This window comes from Polyodon spathula, chromosome 2 (genome assembly GCF_017654505.1).
Source record: "Polyodon spathula isolate WHYD16114869_AA chromosome 2, ASM1765450v1, whole genome shotgun sequence".
Classification (NCBI taxonomy): domain Eukaryota; kingdom Metazoa; phylum Chordata; class Actinopteri; order Acipenseriformes; family Polyodontidae; genus Polyodon; species Polyodon spathula.
Window position 1 is genome coordinate 81,338,863 of NC_054535.1, and position 21,485 is coordinate 81,360,347.

The 21,485-nt window shown below is 36.3% G+C and overlaps 1 protein-coding gene across 1 annotated transcript in view; it reads left to right on the forward strand.

Annotated features, from left to right (window-relative positions):
- LOC121301989 (contactin-associated protein-like 5) overlaps positions 1 to 21,485 on the forward strand; it is a 130,015-nt gene that overhangs the window by 71,426 nt on the left and 37,104 nt on the right. The window contains exons 9-13 of the mRNA XM_041231754.1: positions 1,532 to 1,681; positions 2,171 to 2,342; positions 10,362 to 10,468; positions 16,436 to 16,555; positions 17,001 to 17,198. Of these exons, the coding sequence (XP_041087688.1) occupies positions 1,532 to 1,681; positions 2,171 to 2,342; positions 10,362 to 10,468; positions 16,436 to 16,555; positions 17,001 to 17,198 (747 nt within the window). The remainder of the gene's footprint in view (positions 1 to 1,531; positions 1,682 to 2,170; positions 2,343 to 10,361; positions 10,469 to 16,435; positions 16,556 to 17,000; positions 17,199 to 21,485) is intronic.

The following is a 21,485-nucleotide window of genomic DNA, read 5'->3' on the forward strand; positions in this document are numbered from 1 at the left end:
TTGTGATATGGATAGCAAAAATGTTTGCTATATTGACTCAATAATGTGCACTTACAATTCATAATAGGCATACTATTGAATGTTACTGATCACAAAAGAAACAAATAAAACCTGAATGAAGAGTTATTTTAACTCTTGAGTAAAAAGAAAATGCTTACGTTGTGGACGTCCTGTTGTGGACGTAGTAAGATGAAGAGTGTGGATTTGTCCTGTAAAGGCATTATGCCCTTTTCTATTTATAGATATCAGTGATATACAGTAAAAATACCCACTGAGACCAAAAGACTAAGCCCTGGTTTCCATCACTGCATCTTGGATGCTGTGAGAACAAGTTCCATTAGTAACTGCCAGATTACTGGCACCAGATACATGTGTAACTAATTTTGAAAATGATCTTGTTATAATTCATTTTTATAAAAACTTACATCAAAGCCAAGTTCTGAAGCAAGGGCAAATGCAACTTTTCAGAAATTAATAAAGAAACAATAAATGATGACACCAGTATCCTTATTGCGGCTTTTAAATAAATACTGAATAACAATACCTAATGATAATGCTGCATAAAAATGCCAAATGCCATCAGTTATTTACATGGCAATTTTTTGCTATCCCATTTGATGCTTTTGAAAAGCTGTTTCAGTATGTGGATAGCACACCATAATTAAAATGCATTCTAAAGGTTAGTTGCAGTTACGTATGGTGGGCATAAAGTAGCTTGGTTTATATGCTGTTTGGTGCACAGAACAATTTGTGGGGAACACAATGGTGTAATAAAAACCCCATAGGGGTGCTGCTGAAGTCCACATGTGCACATCACATTGTTGATTATATAGTTGGCAGTATGGTCTTTGGGGCTTGTAACCAGAAGGTCACCAGTTCAAATCGCACCTCTGACTCACTGTGTGACCCTGAGCAAGTCACTTAACCTCTTTGTGCTCCATCCTGCGGATGAGATGTTAAATCAAGGTCACTTTGTAAGTGACTCTGCATATAAAGCACTGTTATTATATGTGTGGATTTATCCCAAGAAACTTTATGCCATAATATTCAACATCATTTACTATTATAAGAGCTGTTGCACATACAGTGTAACAGCAGATTTGTTTTACTCCAAAAAAAGAATATACAGTAGTATGCAAATGCATTTAACTTCAATAACAAATAAAGAAAATGCAAGAAGAATACAGACCAAGAACTGTCACTGATGGTGATTAGTTTCATGAAGCTCGCTATTGAAAAACCCACAAAACCAGTGGGGTCTTTTCTCTAATAACAAATATAACAGGCAATAAATATGTACAAAAACAGGGAAGCAAACATGTTTCTGCAAGCTAAAATTGAATTATGAAGAGCATTGCTGTGTTTTAGGATTACAAGGTAGTTGGAACCATGCATAAGCATCCCAAGACAGTATTGTGTACTCAGACAAGTGTTGTATACAATATTTTTTTTATCTCATTTTCCTGGTGTAATACCTTTGCTGTGGTTTATGTCGTTACTTCTACAGTACTTAAAATATTTGTGCTTACAGGAACCACGCTGAATGATGGACAGTGGCATTCTATTGAACTTAGTGCTAGAAGGAATCGTTTCAGCGTAACTTTGGACAATGATGCCTCTGCAGCAGCTCATGCCAGCTCGCCATTTTATATTTTTTCTGGAGGACAATATTATTTTGGTGGTAAGCATTATTCCTTTACAGAATATGAGCAATACCTAATTGTTAAATAATGGCTTGTAAGCTAAGAGGTTTTTAATACTAGTACATGTAACAACAAATGTTTTCATAACTTAAAAGTTCATACAGTGTATACATGTAAAAAAAAAAAAAAAAAAAATGAAAAGGTCAAGCTACGCTGGTCAGATACGCTGTTTTAAAACAAAAGTCTGTCCATAATAAAATGCATGCTAGTAAACCAAAAATGTCAACTGTTGTATTCACATTATTTCCCACATGTTATATTCAGTGAAGTGCAAATTATTGGGACACTGTAGTGCAGCTTAGGCTTAAGTAATAAGATTAAACTTGTGATCTTCTCTTGACTATTCACTCACCTGCTCTGCTCCCAGGTCAGTGCAGCCATTGCCACAGCTACCCCGAGTGTTACCACTCCAAAAGCTTTTGTAGGCACCACAGTTCATTCACATTCTCTTTGTTGTTTTATTACAGGTTGTCCTGAAATCATCAGTAATCAAGGATGCAATAATCCCTTCAATGTTTTTCAAGGATGCATGAGACTTATATCTATAGACAAGCAGGATGTGAATCTCATCCAGGTGCAACAAAGAATCACAGGGAATTTCAGTGACTTGCACATAGACTTGTGTGGTATTACAGACAGGTATGACTGTGTTTTATTTTCTTTTAAGACAGCATGACATGGATTTTGGATCAAGTCAATTAGTGTTACAACTTGGTAAGCCTTAATACAGTCAGCACTCACATATCCGACCCTATAAAATGTTGACTTCAGTGACGGTTAAACGAGTGTGACACAGATCTGATTATTTCATTAAGGCTCGTTCCAACCCTTGTCCATTTTTCAGGGAACACAAAAAAGATACAATATAAAAAATACACATCTGAAAGGACTGTGTTTTAAAATAAGTAGGCTTCAATTTAAATGTACTTTATTGGTTTTGTTGATACAGTAATATATTTTCAACAGAAGAAGTATTTTAATTCAGAACGATTTCTGAAAATGTCACTTGCCAAAAGAGATGACATGTGGACTGTAATACAGTACATACTGTAGCGGGGTGCAGCTGATTTGCAAGACAATGTGGGAATCGACCTGATTATGGACATGAAGGGGATGGGAGTACTCTGTAAATAATGTGTGTTTGTAAACTGTGTTATTCTTGTTCAGATCTGTTAGTGTTCTCTGTGTGTATTGGTGCTTGTGTCACTGAGAGCTGAGACTGCATGTGTGTGAGTGTGTCACTGAGGGGGGGTGGGAGCAGGTTTGACATGACCAGTCAGGGATAGGGAGTGTTGGACCAATGAGTGAGGATGGGGGAGAGACTTGGGGATGTGTGGGGAGATGACAGTCTGAAGGAGAGTAGCAGGACCTGACCAGGGTTACCAATTCTGCTTTAAAACCACTGTATTGGGCTTCTGTTTCCATGGAGTTGCTTACAATTGCTGCTTTTCACTATTTTCATGCTTGGTCGCTTATGTTGAAAATGGTTAACACTGAAAAAGTCTGTTGAATTAAATATCATTCTTGTATACAAAAGCAAAACACATTATCTACTATGTTTTCGTTTTCTCTGTAAGACATAGGGGGTCGATTGCAGCGTACCAAATTTAGTCCACTTGATGCGTCTAACTAGTGGATTAGCAGGTTTAGTTGACTTGCTTCCACTAAAGTTAGTACACTTGTTAATCCCGATTGCATCGTACCAGACGATAATCACCACGGGTGGATCATCCACTAAATCGGACTAAACAAGATCCTGATTGCAGCGTAAGTTGATCCTGTGAGATGATCCTGTTCAGGTGGACTAATTGACAATTGCACTGTGTACATTGCATCATTGCCTTGTGTCGTTGATACGCAATATTAAGCAATTTTACATTTTCTACATAGACTAGAATGTAGCCTATAATTTAAATGTGCTGCACCTTTTTCTTTTATTTTTCTCATTTATCTCCCTTATTAAAAAAGTAGTACACTGCAAGTATGCCCGGGTCAAACTATTACAGTTTTACTATTACTGCTATACTATTTTACTTTCAGCATACCAATATTTTTATGAAAGTTGTCACATATTGCCTAGCAATTTATTTATTTTCTTTTACATTTTTTAAATTTTCACGGTCGGCTGTGACATAGGCTGGAGTGGAACCTGAGACCTCCAGACTATAGGGCGCATCCTGCATGCCACACTGATCCCAGTGTGTTTTGTAAAGCCATAGACAAGTTGAATAATGTGTTATAGAGAGTTTTCGAGTGATGTTTTAAGTCACGTGATCCTTATCACGTGTCTCGAGCTGGTGGGCAGGCAAGCCGTATCTCTGGTTCAGTTAAAGCGGTTTCAGACCTTAAAAATAGTTTAGTTTGCTTTTATGAAAAAATGGTGAACACTTGTGTAGGCATTGGCTCTTGCAGTAGGCATGGACGAGAAAATGTTTCATTTTATAGGTTGCTGAGGGTTATACAATTACCACCATACCCTGTTCAAAGGCACTTAAATCTTTTGTCGTGTCCATTTACCTTCTGAATGGCACACATACACAATCCATGTCTCTGTTGTGTCAAGGCTTCAAAATCCTTCTTTAACCTGCCTCCCCTTCATCTACACTGATTGAAGTGGATTTAACAGGTTACATCAATAAGGGATCATAGCTTTCACCTGGATTCACCTCGTCAGTCTATTTCATGGAAAGAGCAGGTGTTCCTAATGTTCTGTACACTCAATGTGTGTGTGTGTGTTTGTGTATGTGTGTGTGTGTGTGTGTGTGTGTGTGTGTGTGTGTGTGTGTGTGTGTGTATATATATATATATATATATATATATATGTATAAAAATAAAAATTTGTTTCATGTCTTAGCCAAAGGGAAAAGAAACATTTGTAAACTTGCTATTTGTTTTATTATAGTGTTTGGGTCTTCTTAATTTTTGTGTAAATGTAAAATGGTATCACAAATAAGATAATAATAAAAATTAAAAAAAACATTGGTAAAAGTTTTAATGACACAAAGGTCATTTATGATGCACGTCTTCACCTCTCTAACCTATCCACAGATAAACTGGTTACATAATTCCAGTCCTTTGTAGCATCTCAAATCTTCGAGGGTGTATGGGCTAGGTGTACTAATCACATAATTTGTTATATCCGGAAAACAAACACTTGGCAATAATTGCACGTACTGGCTCCATCTTTGCTCAGAAATAGCACACGGATCTTTATTACCAATTATATGTATCTTTTCACTATATCTTTTCTTAGATCTAATTTTCTAAAATAGTGAGAAAATGCTGCCGTTTCCAACATTGTTCAATGATGTGTATTGGTAAAATTCACACATGAGCCCACCGACATGGCTGCCGTCTCTGTAAAGAATGGTTGCTAGGTGATTTATGACGTCATGTGACCGGAAATGACGCACAGTGGTGGTTGGGCTTCTTTTGGGCTTCTTTTTCAAGTCCAGTTTTTCAAGTCCTTTTTTTCTCACAGAGATCTGGCAACCTTGGACCTGGCAGCAGGTGATTTGAGAGAGAGTTGAGAGAAGAGGTTAATTGTGCAAGTGAGAGGAGAGGAATGAGAGTCATTGTAGAAGAAGTTAAATGTGCAAGTGAGAGAAGAGGAATGAGAGCCATTGTTCACTAAAAGCAAAAAAAAAAAAATACAGCGGTTTCCTGCTGCTTTGAACTGCAGCTGTTGTCTGTCAAATTCTTTAACTCCATGCTACAATACTTTTAAATCTGGTATGTATTTAGCAGTATGTAAGATTTTCCATTAACAACCCAACAGCAAAATGAAATAAAAATGTTACCCATGCACAGAACTGCATAAAATGTAAAAGGCAATGCAATTAAGCATAAGATTATAAAAACAACAACCCAGTTTCAAGAATTAAAACAGAATCCAAGTCAGTCTTCAAAATTCCAGAATATAGTGCTTGATAAGGCCCTAATGTCACAGTTCACTTGCAAATTAAAATGTGCAAAAGCAAATAAAGATCACAGATTTTTTTTAAAAATGCATCACAGTATCTAAAACTGATTAACTTTTCTACATCACGTAGCATGTCTCGTTCGCTTTGTTTTTGCTGCATTTTTGTTATGTGAAATTGGAGGAAGCGCCGTGTAACTGCACAATCAAGACAGACCGATTTGACAAGCGATAAAATAAAGTAAAACATTTTTTTAAAAGTGCGGGCTGTGATGGATGACGAAGTCGATTGGGCTTTATATCAAAAAAATAATGAGAGTTGGAAATCGTGTGTGATGGATAAGTGCATTAATTTGTTACGTATTTATATAATGGGGATTGATTTTATTCTTAACACAAGGGCGGTAAAAGGCGACTGACGTATATCTGGGTAACAGATATCTGAGTGCTGACAGTAGTCTAAGATAGTGTCACTGCAATGGTTGCACTAGTTGAATCAACATCATGGTTTGCCCATTATCTTATGTTTTTGCATACTGATTTTGTTTTTACTGTTAATTATTTGTCATTGTTAATATATTAATGACAAATATGGTTACATGTATAACTGTATGGTAATGAAAAAGAAAAAAAATGGGCATTAAACAAATATATAATGAAATACACAGCAAGCAAATATCAACGGAATTTAGAGCATGTTCACAATATTAAATTGTCCACAATAGCTACAGAGTAAAGAAATATATGTGAAGCCCGCAAAGCAGGATGCAGTATACTAAATTGATACTTTCCATCCATCTGTCTGTCCATCTGCCTGTCTTTCACACAAACTAAATAGGTCATGGAAGTCATTGTCACACAAGTAGACTAGGACATATGCATGATTGTAGGAAACCTTTGACTTTTAACCTCCAGGTCAAGGTCGCACAAGCCACTTGTCCGTTTTCGATGTTCTCACAATAGGAGTAGAATCGATGTTCTGATTTCCGATTAAATTCTGTAGAATTAAAGTTAGGTACTTGCTTCCTATTACATTTGAAGTAAATCTGTGAATCGCAAGTAGGTCAAAAAAGCATCTGTATTCATCTTTCTCAAAGTGCCAGTACTATTGACCAAGAACCAAAACCATGATCGGCTTCATTGTTCTTTGTGAAAGCACTGACTATTTTTTAAATGCGTAGTTAAAATGTTCAATATTTCTTTCTTACCTCCCCTTTTCTTCATCATAGTTTTACTGTTAATTATTATTTATTATTTTGACCTAAACATCACCTCCCATTAGTACCTACTGCTGTGCATCTTTGCTTTCTCAGACTCAAACTGTTTGCCTGTAGCTAATATTGTCCTCTTGGAGTGCCTGCTACTGTGAGTTTCTAGCTGCTGTTTCAAGGCCAGCTGTGACTTTCTTTTTGTCACTAACTTCAACCTGGTTAGGGGTCTGTCTCCCAGCATGTCTTCTTGATTGAGGTCATGTTGTTAGCACTATCTCCCGACAAGAAGATGTGATGGGTGCACCGGTGCAGGCCTGTGTCATCTTTATTATTTATGCCTGTGTCACCTCACCTGTGGAGCACTACAGACTTCTAGCTGTTGTTTTATTGTCTGCTGTGAGTGCCTTTTCTGGCACTGCAGCACAGCAAGGGCTCCACCTTTTGTTCCATCACCTTGATTGGGCTTCTGCTATTAGCACTGTTTATGATTAACAGGTTCAGTGGGAGACCCGGCATTGGTACTGCTACCACTTTTTTGGCTCCAGAGTGTTGCCTTGACTGATAACAGGGTTTTGTTTTCTCATGCTGTGTGTTGCATTTTTTTGCTTCACCCTTGATTTGTTATTCTCTTTTTACTACATGTTATTGCAATATCCAAGTGTAATAAGCTTGGGATTTGAAGGAGGGCATGTCTCACAGTGCCTATGGCTGTGCGATTTCTTATGTGAATGAAATACTGTATATATCAGTACTGTTTGACCCATAGGCATCCTAGTTTTGATAAGCACCCGGTGAATATCTAACTCACCTTATGGCATCTTACTCATCATCCAGCCTAAGCACTGTTCAACACAGACTGGTTCTTACCCAGGAAGGCTGTGTTCATAAATTATGTCTTGGTGGATAACAATTTATTTATTTTTTTTAACAGAGACCTGGTTACTGTGTCAGGCCACCAGGAAATGTCCTGTCTGATGTAAATACGTTTCAGTTTATTTTCTCAAAGCAGCTCAGTACAGTGTTAGTTTGTTTGACTTTCCTATCTGTGGTCATATTAGTTATGCACAATTTGTTCAGTGGTCGCTGGTATGAAAAGTGATTTATGGGTTGAATTTAGTGGAGATTATAAATACAAAACTGTTGACTTTGTGTTTTGAATGCCCCACACTGGCTATGGTAACTTGGACAAGTTCTATTAAACACTGGCTATCATAATCAGATCTGTGGGCAAGTACCGGTAAGCTGGGGGAAAAAAATTAAGTACATTTTTTATGAAAATAGCATATCACCTTCTGTACATAATGAATTTGTCGCATTCTACAGCCACATTTCTATTTCTGTTTACAGTAAATGGTGATTAACTGCAGTATATGATCATGTGACGTACAACTTAGATCAATTCACTCTAGAATGGAAAGATATGTTGATCAATCACACATATTATATATTATTTGTTTTAAACGTACATCTCTTGATTACCAATGACATAATTAGTTGCTTAGAAGTTAGGGTCGATCTGTATTGACCTTCATTTACCTTAACAACGTTTTCAATTTAGTTCTGATCATTGCTTATTATTTTAAAAGCTGGTTGGGGGTGATTTAATAAATTGGGCGAAAAACAATGTTGTGTCTAAATCATCCAGTGAATGTTTGCAGTTGTGCATCTACAGTAGAATCTCACAAGGATCAATAGGCCCTTTTTTATTACAATTTCCATAAATGCCATTTGTAGAAATGTTAAAATTCATCTATATGCAGATGATGCTGGAATTTACAGTGGTGCCAGCAAAGACCTATCAACAGACCTCACACAATTATTTTTCTCAAGTATGTGACTGCTTTGCTAAAATTGATCATTTGTTGAAAAAAAGTACAGAAGATATGCATATTTTGGACTGTGGATATGTACAACTTCTATTTGTGTTGGTTACATTATAAACCAGGAACATGAGGAATTGGGGAAACAGCATGTATCACATTGACTAGTTTTCTACAGGTATGTATATATATATATATATATATATATATATATATATATATATATATATATATATATATATATATATATATACACACACACACAGGTAGTGGACAAAAAATGGAAACACCAACTTAAAGCCACTTAATGGGGCGTTGGGCCATCACGTGCAGCCAGTACGAGCTGTATGCGCCGTGGCATAGAGTCTACCAGTCTCTGGAATTCTGCAGGAGAGATGCGGCACCATTCTTCCACAAGAAAGTCAATCAACTCACGCCTGGTTGATGGAGGTGGAAAACGCTGTCTTAGGCGTAATTACAGAATATACCATAAATGCTCAATTGGGTTCAGATCTGGTAACTGAGAAGGCCATGACATATGGATAACGTCAGTGTCATGCTCATCAAACCACTGAGCGACCATACATGCTCTGTGGATGGGGGCATTATCATCCTGGAAGACACACACACACACACACACACACCCCAACAGTAAAGAAATGATGCAACATGGGGTGAAGATGATCACTCAGTACCATTAAGTAGTGATTAGCATTGACCTTGCCTTCTAAGGGAACGAGTGCACCCAAACCATGCCAGGAAAATGTGCCCCACAACATTACGGAACCACCAGAACCCTTCACTGTTGGAACCAAGCACTCAGGGCTGTTTAAAGAGTTCTTTAGGTTGGCGCCACATGTGCACTCGTCCATTAGTCGAGAACATGGTGAAGGATGATTCATCTGACCATATCACATTTCTCCACTGCTCCAAGGCCTCGCGCCCCAGGTTGAAATTTGCAGTCAATTGATCTGCAGTTGCTCGCCTGTTTTGCCTTTCACTTCGAATTAATGAACGGATATCACGATCCAGGAGTATGCATTTCCGCCCACTGTTGCCCTTTGCTGATGATGTCTTTCCCTCTTTTCAATGTCGACATTACCTTAGACACCATTGCCGTGAAACATCAGCAAATTGAGCTGTCTTGGTCACTGAAGCTTCTGCCAAACACGCCCCAACAATCACCCCTCTTTCAAAGTGACTGAGGTCTCCTCTTGCAGACATGCTAGCCATAATTATAGGCAACCAGGCCTGTCCAGCATTTTTATACATGACTCTAAGCATGGTGGGATGTTATTTGCTTAATTAAAGCATGAGCCACCCTGTGTGGAAGCCGTTGCTTCCAATATACTTGATTTCCCTTATTTACCCAGGTGTTTCCATTTTAGTTGTCCACTACCTGTGTGTGTGTGTGTGTGTGTGTGTGTGTGTGTGTGTGTGTGTGTGTGTATATATATATATATATATATATATATATATATATATATATATATATATATATATATATATATATATATAGAAATATGTATATTGTATAAATATGTATATTGTATAAATATGTATGTGTAATGGAACTGTACTTATCTGTCCTGTATGAGAGATTGTGTACGAGATTGAATGTTATTTTTCAGGTCATACATTATTTTTAAAAGTGAAAATTCCGTAATGTTATCTGTATTGACTTTAAAAACACTCTGGATCTTTTCAGATGCTCTCCAAACTATTGTGAACATGGTGGCAAATGTTCTCAGTCCTGGAATACATTCTTTTGTAACTGTACAAATACTGGTTACACTGGAGCCACATGCCATAGCTGTAAGTATTGATTATTTCCAAATATTTGAAACTGGGCGGGGGGGGGCTGGTGGGGGCTATACAAGGTCACATTGTAGGGGCTTTGCTATTAATCATGTCCAGCAGCTCCAGTTGATTTGGACTAAATTAGTTTAATTTAATTTAATAGTCTGAAAAACTTGAAAGTCTTCCAAAACATCAAAAAAAAAAAAACCCAAGCCTGAATATTTTGCCTACATCTGTAATCATCCTTAAGTCTGGTTGATTAGCATGTAGACATTCTTTTTGGCAGTTTCATTTCTTCCACATTGTTCTTATTTTTATTTTTTTATTTAATTCAAATAATTATTTGTCAATTTCATGTGTGTCTTCTATCCTATTTGAAATGTCTAATTCAAGTGCAGTAACTCACTGACTGATTAGGGGGAAAGAAGATCAATGGTCTACCTCTATTTCTAATATCATGTCTTTTTCACATGGAGATCAAAAACAACCTCATATATTGAAGCTTTGCCTTGTTGGGTGCCTCACCAGCAGTAGTTGCTGAAGCACGATGAGGCAAACTAGCCCGCATTTCTCCCCAACCCTGTGGAAGTGCATAGGCCAATGCAGCTCTCATTGTTGGTTCACAATTTAATATGACATTAATTATAATAATAATACATTTTGGAAAAATCCTACTGAAAAGATCATCTTAAAAATAATGGCTTCACTGTTACAGTTAATTGTATGGAAACAAAAAAACAAATAGCAGGTCTATAAACATTTTGCCTGGGATATCAAATGTCTGTTCAGTAGTATTTATCAAAAATGTTCACTATAATTCCTGTCAAGGTCATTAAAGGTTGATTTTAAAAAGTTATTTTTTAAAGAGAGTGCAGAGCTTTTTGATGCACTGTGTACATCTAAAACAAGGGTGCCAAAAGCAAGGCCTGACAACCTCTTTAATGCAGCCCGGAGCATCTCTCCAATGAAACCTTATATGTGGCCTGCAATCAACTGAACAGCTGCCAAGCACTTGATTTACAGAAGCCTTATACAGCAGAGGTTCCCAAATTGGTTTCTTCATATTAAGCAGCATGCAGGCAGGCAGGAGTGCAGTATTATGTAGGAACTCACATAATAATATAGGAATATATTTTTGCACGTACTGCGAATGAACACTAATGAGAGGCTGACGCAACGGTTTCTACACAGTTTTTTTTGTTCACAATTTATTGAATAGTTTGTTGTCGTCACTGACAACATGAATAAATGCTAATGATTTAATTTTACAATTTTTATTGAATTTACTGTTACTGTCATTGTTAATAAATGTCAATTTATTTTATTTTTTTTTAATGTATTAAATTGACTTTTATCACCAATAGTAATATAGTAAATGATTTGATACTTTTAATTTATTGAATTGAGTGTTATTGTCACGGCTGTTGAGCTCCCCGTCTGATATTTAGTGCCTAATTTACAAAGTGTTTACCGTACGCAAAACATGATTATCATGTGCAGTTCTATCCCTGTCCTGTGCTATTCCCATCGCCACGTAGAAAACAAGGATTTAGTGGATGGAATAGCACCGCCACCTCATTTACATTTAATGAGTGATGTTTACATATGCAAAGCAACATGCTAAACACAGATAATGATCTGCCGTACATTCATGAACTATTCACTAGTCTGACAAGGATTTTGCGCAGGCAAAATATACCAAAAAATTCTGCCAACTGAATGCTGCCACATTGAAATGGCGGATATTTAAGGTAATGTATATGTATAGGTTATGTGAAGTATGTTATGTGATTGCCACTACATTATGTGATTTATGTTCTTACTTTACACATGAATGTCGGTAGTTTATAATGATGTTCATTAATGATGTTGTATTTTTTTGTCCCTACACAAATGTATATGAACAAAACACTTTCTTTCATTAATTTGGATTTTTCTGTGAATACAGGAAAGTTGGACTTAAAAAAATAATATCTTGTGTACCAGTTTTAAAATGTATTAAAACAATTTTGTAAAAAAAAACAAAAAAAACAACATAATCTTTATCATTATTTGTATATGTTACAAGGAAAGTGTGTTACACAAATCTGTAGAATATGAAGACAACAGAGGTACGGAAACAAGGCAAATACCTGTATATTGGTGTTTTGCACTAATTCCAATTTTGGCGAAATCTGGTGTAATTGAACAACAGCACAATGGAAATAAAACCTGCCTTAGACAGGAGAGAGCGCTGCTGCTGCTGCCCAGTGACACCTCATAAAGGTTATTCCTCCCAAAAAATGACTTATGGAGCTTATAATTATTATAGCAGTGCTTCCAGGAATACATTAGAATTAAGGCTTCTGATTTTTGGTTTTAAAACCCAATAAAACACCCCCAATACGAAAAAAATGAAATTGGTGGATAGTCAATAAACACCAGAAAACACAGATAAAACTGTGGCAATTCACGTTGACTTTACCCTTTTTCTTTTACAAAATAAAATCTACTACCAAAATAATAACAAATAAATTTCCTAGTGCTGCTGCGCAATGTCCCTTCCTTCCTGACTTCTGTCATTAACTTCTAGTATCTATCATTGATTCATTCTGAATACTTTAAACCCACCTCAACTACTGAGTGACAGCACATTCCTACATTTCTATTTGGGACTCCGCTTGCGAGATTTAAAACAAGATCACAATCAGGATGGAGGCTTGTTAGCAGGATTTAAAGCTATGTTACAGTTAAGATACAGAGGATTTAAAACAGAATTGTGGTGAAATGTACAAAAATGCCTACACACAAAAACCCCAGAAGAATGTGCTCATGACCATAAGGATTTAGTTGTGGAAGACAGCAAAGGAAAGAAGGTACAACTTACGTGTGCAAGTACTGTTGAGTTACTACTATACATACTTTGACAGAAAAAAAAAAAAAAAACACTCAAGCATTTCGGAAAGTAATTGAAAACATTAATTTCATACAGTTTATCAAAAAAGAAATCCCTGGAAAAAAAAAAAAAAAAAAAAAAAAAAAACGATTTACATAAAACATATCTGAACATTTTACACAAGTATAAATGTGTAAATTTATAAAAAACTTTTTTTTTTCCAAACCATGCCTAGGCCCCTGTGCAATTACACCGGCAGCACATAGCCATGGATTTCCTTTATTAACATACTTCATTTATTCATGCCCTACTGAAATGTCACACATTTTAAACTACCAACCGAGCAAGAAATCATGGAAAGGAGCAGATGTGTAGTCATTTTTTATTTAACTAGAGCCCTATTAGTTTTTTTTTTATTTTGTTTTGTTTTAAATATAGGCAAGTGTAAAATGTATGAATAGATGTTTACTTTGTTCATTTGTATTGTATTTTAATTTCTAATACAAATAGGGTTTGATTGGCTTATTATAGGTAGTGTGAAATGCTGATTTGCAGTCTGTATGCCACCCAAGTCGAAATATCTTATACATTAAAAAAAGAAGAAAAACACTAATTTTAGTTGAAACGATACAGTCATTTTGAGTGTCCTGAGAGACTTCTCAGATAGCAGAGGAGAATCATTCTGCAGTGTAAGCACTTCAAAACATATCTAGTTATTAAGATTCAGTGTTTTGTATGCATTTTCTGTGCATTTTGAATGGTTTTTGCAGTCCTGCATAACAAACATGCAATGAAAAATGTTTTGAGAAAAGCCAAGAGTTTATATAGAAATATGATATTAGGCACTATGCTCAGGCCCAAAACAGCTGCCATCTAGCAGACTTGGATTTGTAACTACCCTGTTGTTCTAACAGACAGATCCACCAGCAGTTTACTGATGAACATTTATAATTCAATGCTTTTACATTTGCTAGACTCTGGTCTAAAATTAAATTTAGAGAACAGTTTATGTAATATCTCACCAACAGCACTTGAGGTAAGAACCATTTTAATGTCTCTGCTTTTCTATTAATACTGTACTTTGGATGAGACGTAAAACCGAGGTCCTATTGTAAGTGACTCTGCAGTTGCAGTTGTGGTGTATAGTTCACCCCCTAGTCTCTGTAAGTCTCTGGATAAAAGTGTCTGCTACATGACTAATAAATAATAATAATAAGCCTTTGGTTTCCCAGGTCAGTTGAATCATGCTGTTTCTTTTGTAGCAAGTACGTGTATTACACACCGAGGTACAGCTGTGGTATATCTGTGAATGATGTACAGTACTTATGTGTACAGCTGGTGTCCTTTGCCCAAAATGCATAGGTCACTGTAATTAGTAGGTAACATTCATTTGTATAATGTGTATGATGGTACAAGGATCAATAGTGATAAATGCATTGCAATGTGTTTCACAGAAAACAAGGTAAAGTATACAGTTATTTCAATGTTAGATATATTTTTGGGGTACCAGGGTGGAACAAATCACTATGAATGCTGGTGGCCATGTGTCCACTAGCTTTCAAAACCTGGTGGCCAAGTAAACTTTTATGGTGGCCAGCATTTTCAAATGGGGACATTATGAGGGGGCATATATATTTTGCACACACATTGCTTTTACATTGCATTGTTTTTATGTTTTTTTGTTTTGTTTTGTTTTTTTAACTTTAAAATTGTGGAGGGGAACTATATATAATCAATGCGGCAGAGAACTAACTGCATACAATTCCAGGGAACTCTTTTCTGTGCATAAAATGCCAGGAAATAGAACTATATTAATCAAATACCAGAGATAGAAATCACATTCCAGGGAATATCTATTAATCATAGAATATATCACATTTATAATAGACCATTATATTGCATATTATATATATATATATATATATATATATATATATATATATATATATATATATATATATATATATTTTCACTGTCATATTTGCTTTTGTAAGCAACACAAAATCTGATTCCTAAAAAAAAAAATGATACAATTTACAGCAGATTTTACTTCAGAACACTTTGCTTGAAATTCAAATTTACTTTATTATTTTTAATTGCGTCTAAGCTGTTGCCTCAGACGTGCTCGAGTCTCAGCTCCCCCCGCCCCCCCTTCCAAAAAAACACAACCTAGCTACTGTACTATCTCCAACTGCAAAAACAAACAACAAATGTTCCTAAATATTTAAATGCTTACCTGAAAAACAGTAAATGTTAAATTTTACATCTTCAGGGTTTTTTTTTTTATGTCTACCTTTTGAATAAATTAAAGTATGACTGTAGCAGACGTCTTGTACTAGACAGAGCGATCTTTAGCAGTGTTTCCGATCCTTGATGCAACTGGTGTCTTTCTAGTTGAACACATTTTAAAGAAATTGTGCAGCTGTATGCAGTGTGTTCAGTCATTTACCAGAAGCAAACTGAACCAGAGGCCAGGTTCCTAAGAGCCATGTAACAGGTAGTGTGTCAATAAGGCAAACGTTTGCTGTATTTATTTTTGAGTGATACAAATATGTATATTTACACTCTTTCAGAAATGGGAATTTTCACAGGGAACTACATATTACATGGTGACTGATAACCAAAAAAAATATAACCTTAACAATGGCCTGTAGCTCTTTGGCAGCACGGAGACATTTTAAAAGCTATCCCATTATTTTGAATGACTGTCTGAGCCGTAGAGCTTCACAGACACCTCAACATTCCCTTGGTTCCTTGTTGTCAACCTACTATTTTTTTTTAAATTTCATTACAATTGGAGAAGCCATCTCTTCTGAAATGCAGACAGAGCAGAATAAATTTGGAATTATTATTTCCGCTGTTCTACCCTGACTTGACTGGCTGGTGTGCGTTACTATGGAAACATAAAAGGGGGTTGGTTCCACAAGTTCAAAAGTATTGGCTCTGAACGATCAAAAGGGATGGTGTAGATTTTGTCAGTTTTGAAGCAGAAAGCCTTTTATTATAGAGCCAAAGTTTTACTGTTTAACTTACTGTCATAAACTCTTGTGTGTTGTATATGATTGCAATATGAACCCTGAAGTACTGTTCTTGTTGTCTTTTTAAAGCAATTTATGAACAATCATGTGAGGCATACAAGCACAAAGGAAACGCATCAGGCTTTTACCACATTGATTTAGATGGAAGTGGACTACAGAGACCACTGCTAGTGTACTGCAACATGACAGGTAAGCTGCACTGTTTTTGTGCTGCTAAATGCTTCTTACTGCAGATACAATTGTATAATTCACATTGAATCAGGAATAGGTCTGCCACTGACTTGTAACGACCTGTTGCTGGCCAGGCGCCTGCAGGCCTGCCTGTGTGCAATTCAGAACTGCGTAGTGGCTTCACGGCAGGCTTGCAGTACGAAAAAAAGTGGACGGCTGACGGCACACATTCCAGAGGACATGAGTGCTCATCCCCGTCTCTCCCGAGTAAGTGCAGGTTTGCAGCGGTGAGCTGGGTTGAATAATTGGGCATTAGAAATTGGGAGAAAATCGGGGATAAAATAATTGCCAATTCCACATTTTTAAAAAGAAAAAATAATTGCATATGTTTGTTTGTTTTTAATTCTACCATATTACCTCATTTGGAAAACTAACATCTTGCATTATTTTGTTTCTTCTTAAGATAAAACATGGACTGTGCTACAACATAATAACACACAACTGACTAAAGTGAGAGGCTCCAGTGGGCTCAGTCAGCACGCAGTTTATTTTAACTACACAGCCAACATGGAACAACTCCAGGCTATGATTAACCAAGCAGAGTACTGCGAACAGGAGCTAGCCTACCACTGTAAAAAGTCACGTCTTTTAAACACACCTGGTAAGTTGTTTTTTGTTTAAAAGGAATATTGCTTGACAAATCAGTATAAGACCGGTTTTACTAAGATTTTACACCAGTTGCGCCTTTCTATCTTTCTATGAATGTAAGTTCTGTTTGTGCAGGTTGTAGATGAACAGGACAGACAGAGGCAGCTTTCTTTGAATTGCCACACAGCTACACAAGTTATTTCAGGCAGCACACACAAAAAAAAAGAAAAAGCAGGTGACACCAGCGATGACACTACCAGATCACTGGTGAATATAAACAGTGGTACAAAAAACCACAAATACAAAACACTGTGAAAACAGCTACAAATGAAAGTTTGTCATGAATATAAGAACATAAGAAAGTTTACAAACGAGGGGAGGCCATTCGACCTGTCTTGCTTGTTTAGTTGTTAGTAGCTTATTGATCCCAGAATGTCATCAAGCAGCTTCTTGAATAATCTTAGGGTGTCAGCTTCAACAACATTATTGGGGAGTTGGTTCCAGACTCTCACAATTCTCTGTGTAAGAAAGTGCCTACTATTTTCTGTTCTGAATGCCGCTTTATTTAGTCTCCATTTGTGACCCCTGGTCCTTGTTTATTTTTTCATGTCAAAAAAGTCTCCTGGGTCGACATTGTAAATACCTTTTAGAATTTAGAATGCTTAAATCAGATCGCCTTGTAGTGTTCTTTGTTCAAGACTGAATAGATTCAATTATTTTAGCATGTCTGCATATGACATGCCTTTTTAAAACCAGAATAATTCTGGTCGCCCTACTTTGCACTCTTTTAGAGCAGCAATATCCTTTTTGTAGCAAGGTGACCAGAACTGAACACAATATTCTAGATGAGGTCATATTAATGCATTATAAAGCTTTAACTTTACTTCCCTTGATTTAAATTCAACACTTTTCACTATATATCCGAGCATCTCGTTGGTCTTTTCTTTACAGCTTTCCCACATTGTCTAGATAAAGACATTTCTGAGTCAACATAAACTCCTAGGTCTTCTTAAATAGTTCTTCAATTTTAATGTTTCCCATATGATATAATGCACGTTTTTATTGCTTGTATACAGTACTTTACACTTTTCTCTATTAAATGTCATTTGCAATGTGTCTGCCCAGTTCTGAATGCTGTCTAGATAATTTTGATTTACCTTTGCTGCTGCAATGGTGTTTGTCACCTCCTATTTTTGTGTCGTCTGCAAATTCCTATACAAGAATCTAAGTCATTAATTTAGATTAGCAGAGGACTAATAATCCTTGTGGTACACCATAATCTGGTTACCACACTCCATTCTCCTTTTAATTAGTACTTTCTGTTTTCTACATGTTAACCACTCACTAATCCATGTGCATTCATTTCCTCGAATCCATACTGCATTCAGTTTGAGAATTAATCTTTTATGTGTGACTTTGTCAAAAGCTTTCTGGAAATCTAAATAAACCATGTCAAATGCTTTGCAATTATCTATTGTTGATGTTGCATCCTCAAAAAAAATCAAGCAGGTTAGTTAGACAAAATCTCCCTTTCCTAAAACCATGTTGACTGTCTCCCAGGATCCTGTTACTATATAGGTAATTTTCCATTTTGGATCGTAATATAGTTTCCATAAGTTTACATATAATAGAAGTCAGGCTCATTGGACTGTAGTTACCTGGTTCGGTTTTGTCTCCCTTTTTGTGGATCGGTATTACATTTGCAATTCTCCAGTCTATTAGTACAACCCCTGTGTCAAGAGACTGTTGCATGATCTTGGTTAGCGGTTTGTAAATAACTTCTTTCATTTCTTTGAGTACTACTGGGAGGATCTCATCCGGCCCAGGGGATTTGTTTATTTTAAGAGCTCCTAGTCCCTTTAATACTTCTCCCTATGCTATGCTAAAGTTATTTAAAACTGGATAGGAACAGATCAACATGTGGGGCATGTTGTCTGTATCCTCCTTTGTAAAAACTGGTGAAAAGTAATCATTTAATATATTTGCTATTTTTTTCTCTTCGTCTATGATTTTGCCATTTGTGTCTCTTAGACTTATATCTTCCTCTTTGAATGTTCTCTTGCTGTTATAATATTGGAAAAATATTTTGGAATTGGTTTTAGCCCCTTTGGTAATGCTCATTTCTATCTCTTGGCCTTTCTAACTTTCTACTTTACTTGTTTTTGCAGGTCCAAGTACTCTTTCTGTCTACTTTGTTCTTGGTTCCTTTTAAATGTTCTGTAAAGTGTCTTTTTTCACTGAATATTTGTTTTAATTTATCTATTAAACCATTGTGGCCATTTTGTTTTAAATTTCGATTTGTCTACTTTTGGGATGTAATTGTTTTGCAGCTCTAGTAATACATTAAAAAAACAGCCATCCTTTTTCTGTGGATGTTTTCTGTATTTTACTCCAATCTACTTTTGTTAGTCTCTGTTTCATACATTCATATTTTGCCTTTCTAAAATTGTAAACCTTAGCTTTAGTCATTACTTTTGGGGTTTTAAAAAAGCACTTTTTTAAAGTTTGCCAATGGTTCTCTGACCTATGTTTTAGTTGTTCTGTCTTTGTTATTTGAAAAGATTAAATTAAGGATTAAGGATCAAGGCATGCCTCCCCTCTAGTTGGTGCCTTGACAAAGTGCGTTAGGAGGCAGTCATTTGTCACTTTCACCATTTCAATTTAATCTGTCGTGCTCCCTACCGGGTTTTCCCATTTTATATGGAGGAAGTTGAAATCCCCCATTAATATGGCTTCTCCAAGTAGATTGGTTCCCTTTTTATTTAAGTGCAGTCCATCCTGCCTATATAGATAGTCCTTGTTGTAGAAAGTGGTCCAGTGTTCAAGGAAGGTGAAGCCTCCCTGTGTGCACCACGATTTCAGCCATGCATTTAGATGATTTATTTCCAGCTGTCCGTGTGGTCCTTTGCAAGGTGCCGGCAGTTTCCCAGTTTTGGTCTTGTCTTTTAATTTCTTTTCTAGAGCTCTGAATTTTTTTTCCAGGGATCTCTTCTAATGTTGTTTGTACCAATGTGGACAACTACTACCGAGTTGTCTCCTCTTCGTGTTTTTGTAGTAAGGGGGTCCAGACTGCAAACTGAACTTGCTGTGTTTCTCAATATGGAGTCCCCAACAGTCAAGACCTCCCTTCTTTTTGCTGTCTGGCCATCACTGTTTATAGAACTGTTCTGCAATATCTCATTTAGGGAGTATCGATATGACAATAGATAACAAAATAACACAGAAATACTTTCCATCAAGCAGACTTTTTATAACTAGGCCAGATGTTTTACATACAGGGGTAGCTTAGAAGTGCCTAAAAAATGCGAGCTAGGAATGAGAAAATGAAGCACTGTTGTGGAAGCTGATTTACACGATTAATTCAAAAAATGGCTTGATGAGATTCTTGCTAAACAACCAAATGAGCAAGATAGGCCAAATGGACCTTCTCATGTTTGTAACATTTCTTATGTTCTTAAAAAGTCACTACAACATAACTCCTCCATGAATCTATACTGTTCAATAGTGAAAAATTAAACGTTAAGCATTATATTTAAATGCTACATTTCCAAAGCAAAACAAATGGGCCACTAATGTAGATGCCTTCCTCTTAAGTGCTATTAGAACATAATTCTGTTTCAAGCCAAATGTCTACATCAAAACAATGCTACTAGCGAGAGGAGGCCATTCGGCCCATTATGCTCATTTGATTGTTAAAGATCTTGCAAAGAAATTAAATTAGACAAGACTACCACTGAACTTACTATAATAGACTGCAAGTACTTTTTATTGATTTCATGCTGTCTGCATTGGCAGACTTTTGTTGTGTGACTCGGAACCTCTGCAGGTGAGGCATCACATTGATCTTTTTAGGGAAACTGATATGCTGGCAGTGAAGTCTGTATTCACAGTCTTTCCACCACTAATGCACGCAATTCAACACACAAGGTTTTCACAGCTGTCACATTACATGCACATAAAATATGGATTAACACAAAATCCAAAGAATATAAAAACATTGCTAATATTTGACATGTGTTAGAGTTTTAATTACACATGTCGTCAGATTTTATTTTTGCACTTTCTAGCAAATGCACTGTAAAGATGAAGTAAACAAGCATCAATGAACTCCATTTTGATTAGCTTGTAGCGCATTCCTGTTTCATGTGTTGTCTTTGCTGTGACTTTTTATGTAAGTAATATGCATTGGAATTCACTTAAATTAAAAGAACAGAAGAAACTACAGTCAAAGTAAACTTCGGCAAAGAGATTGGGGTGGCGATCTGAAAGATATTTCAATAAATTGGTGGCATTTCTTCCA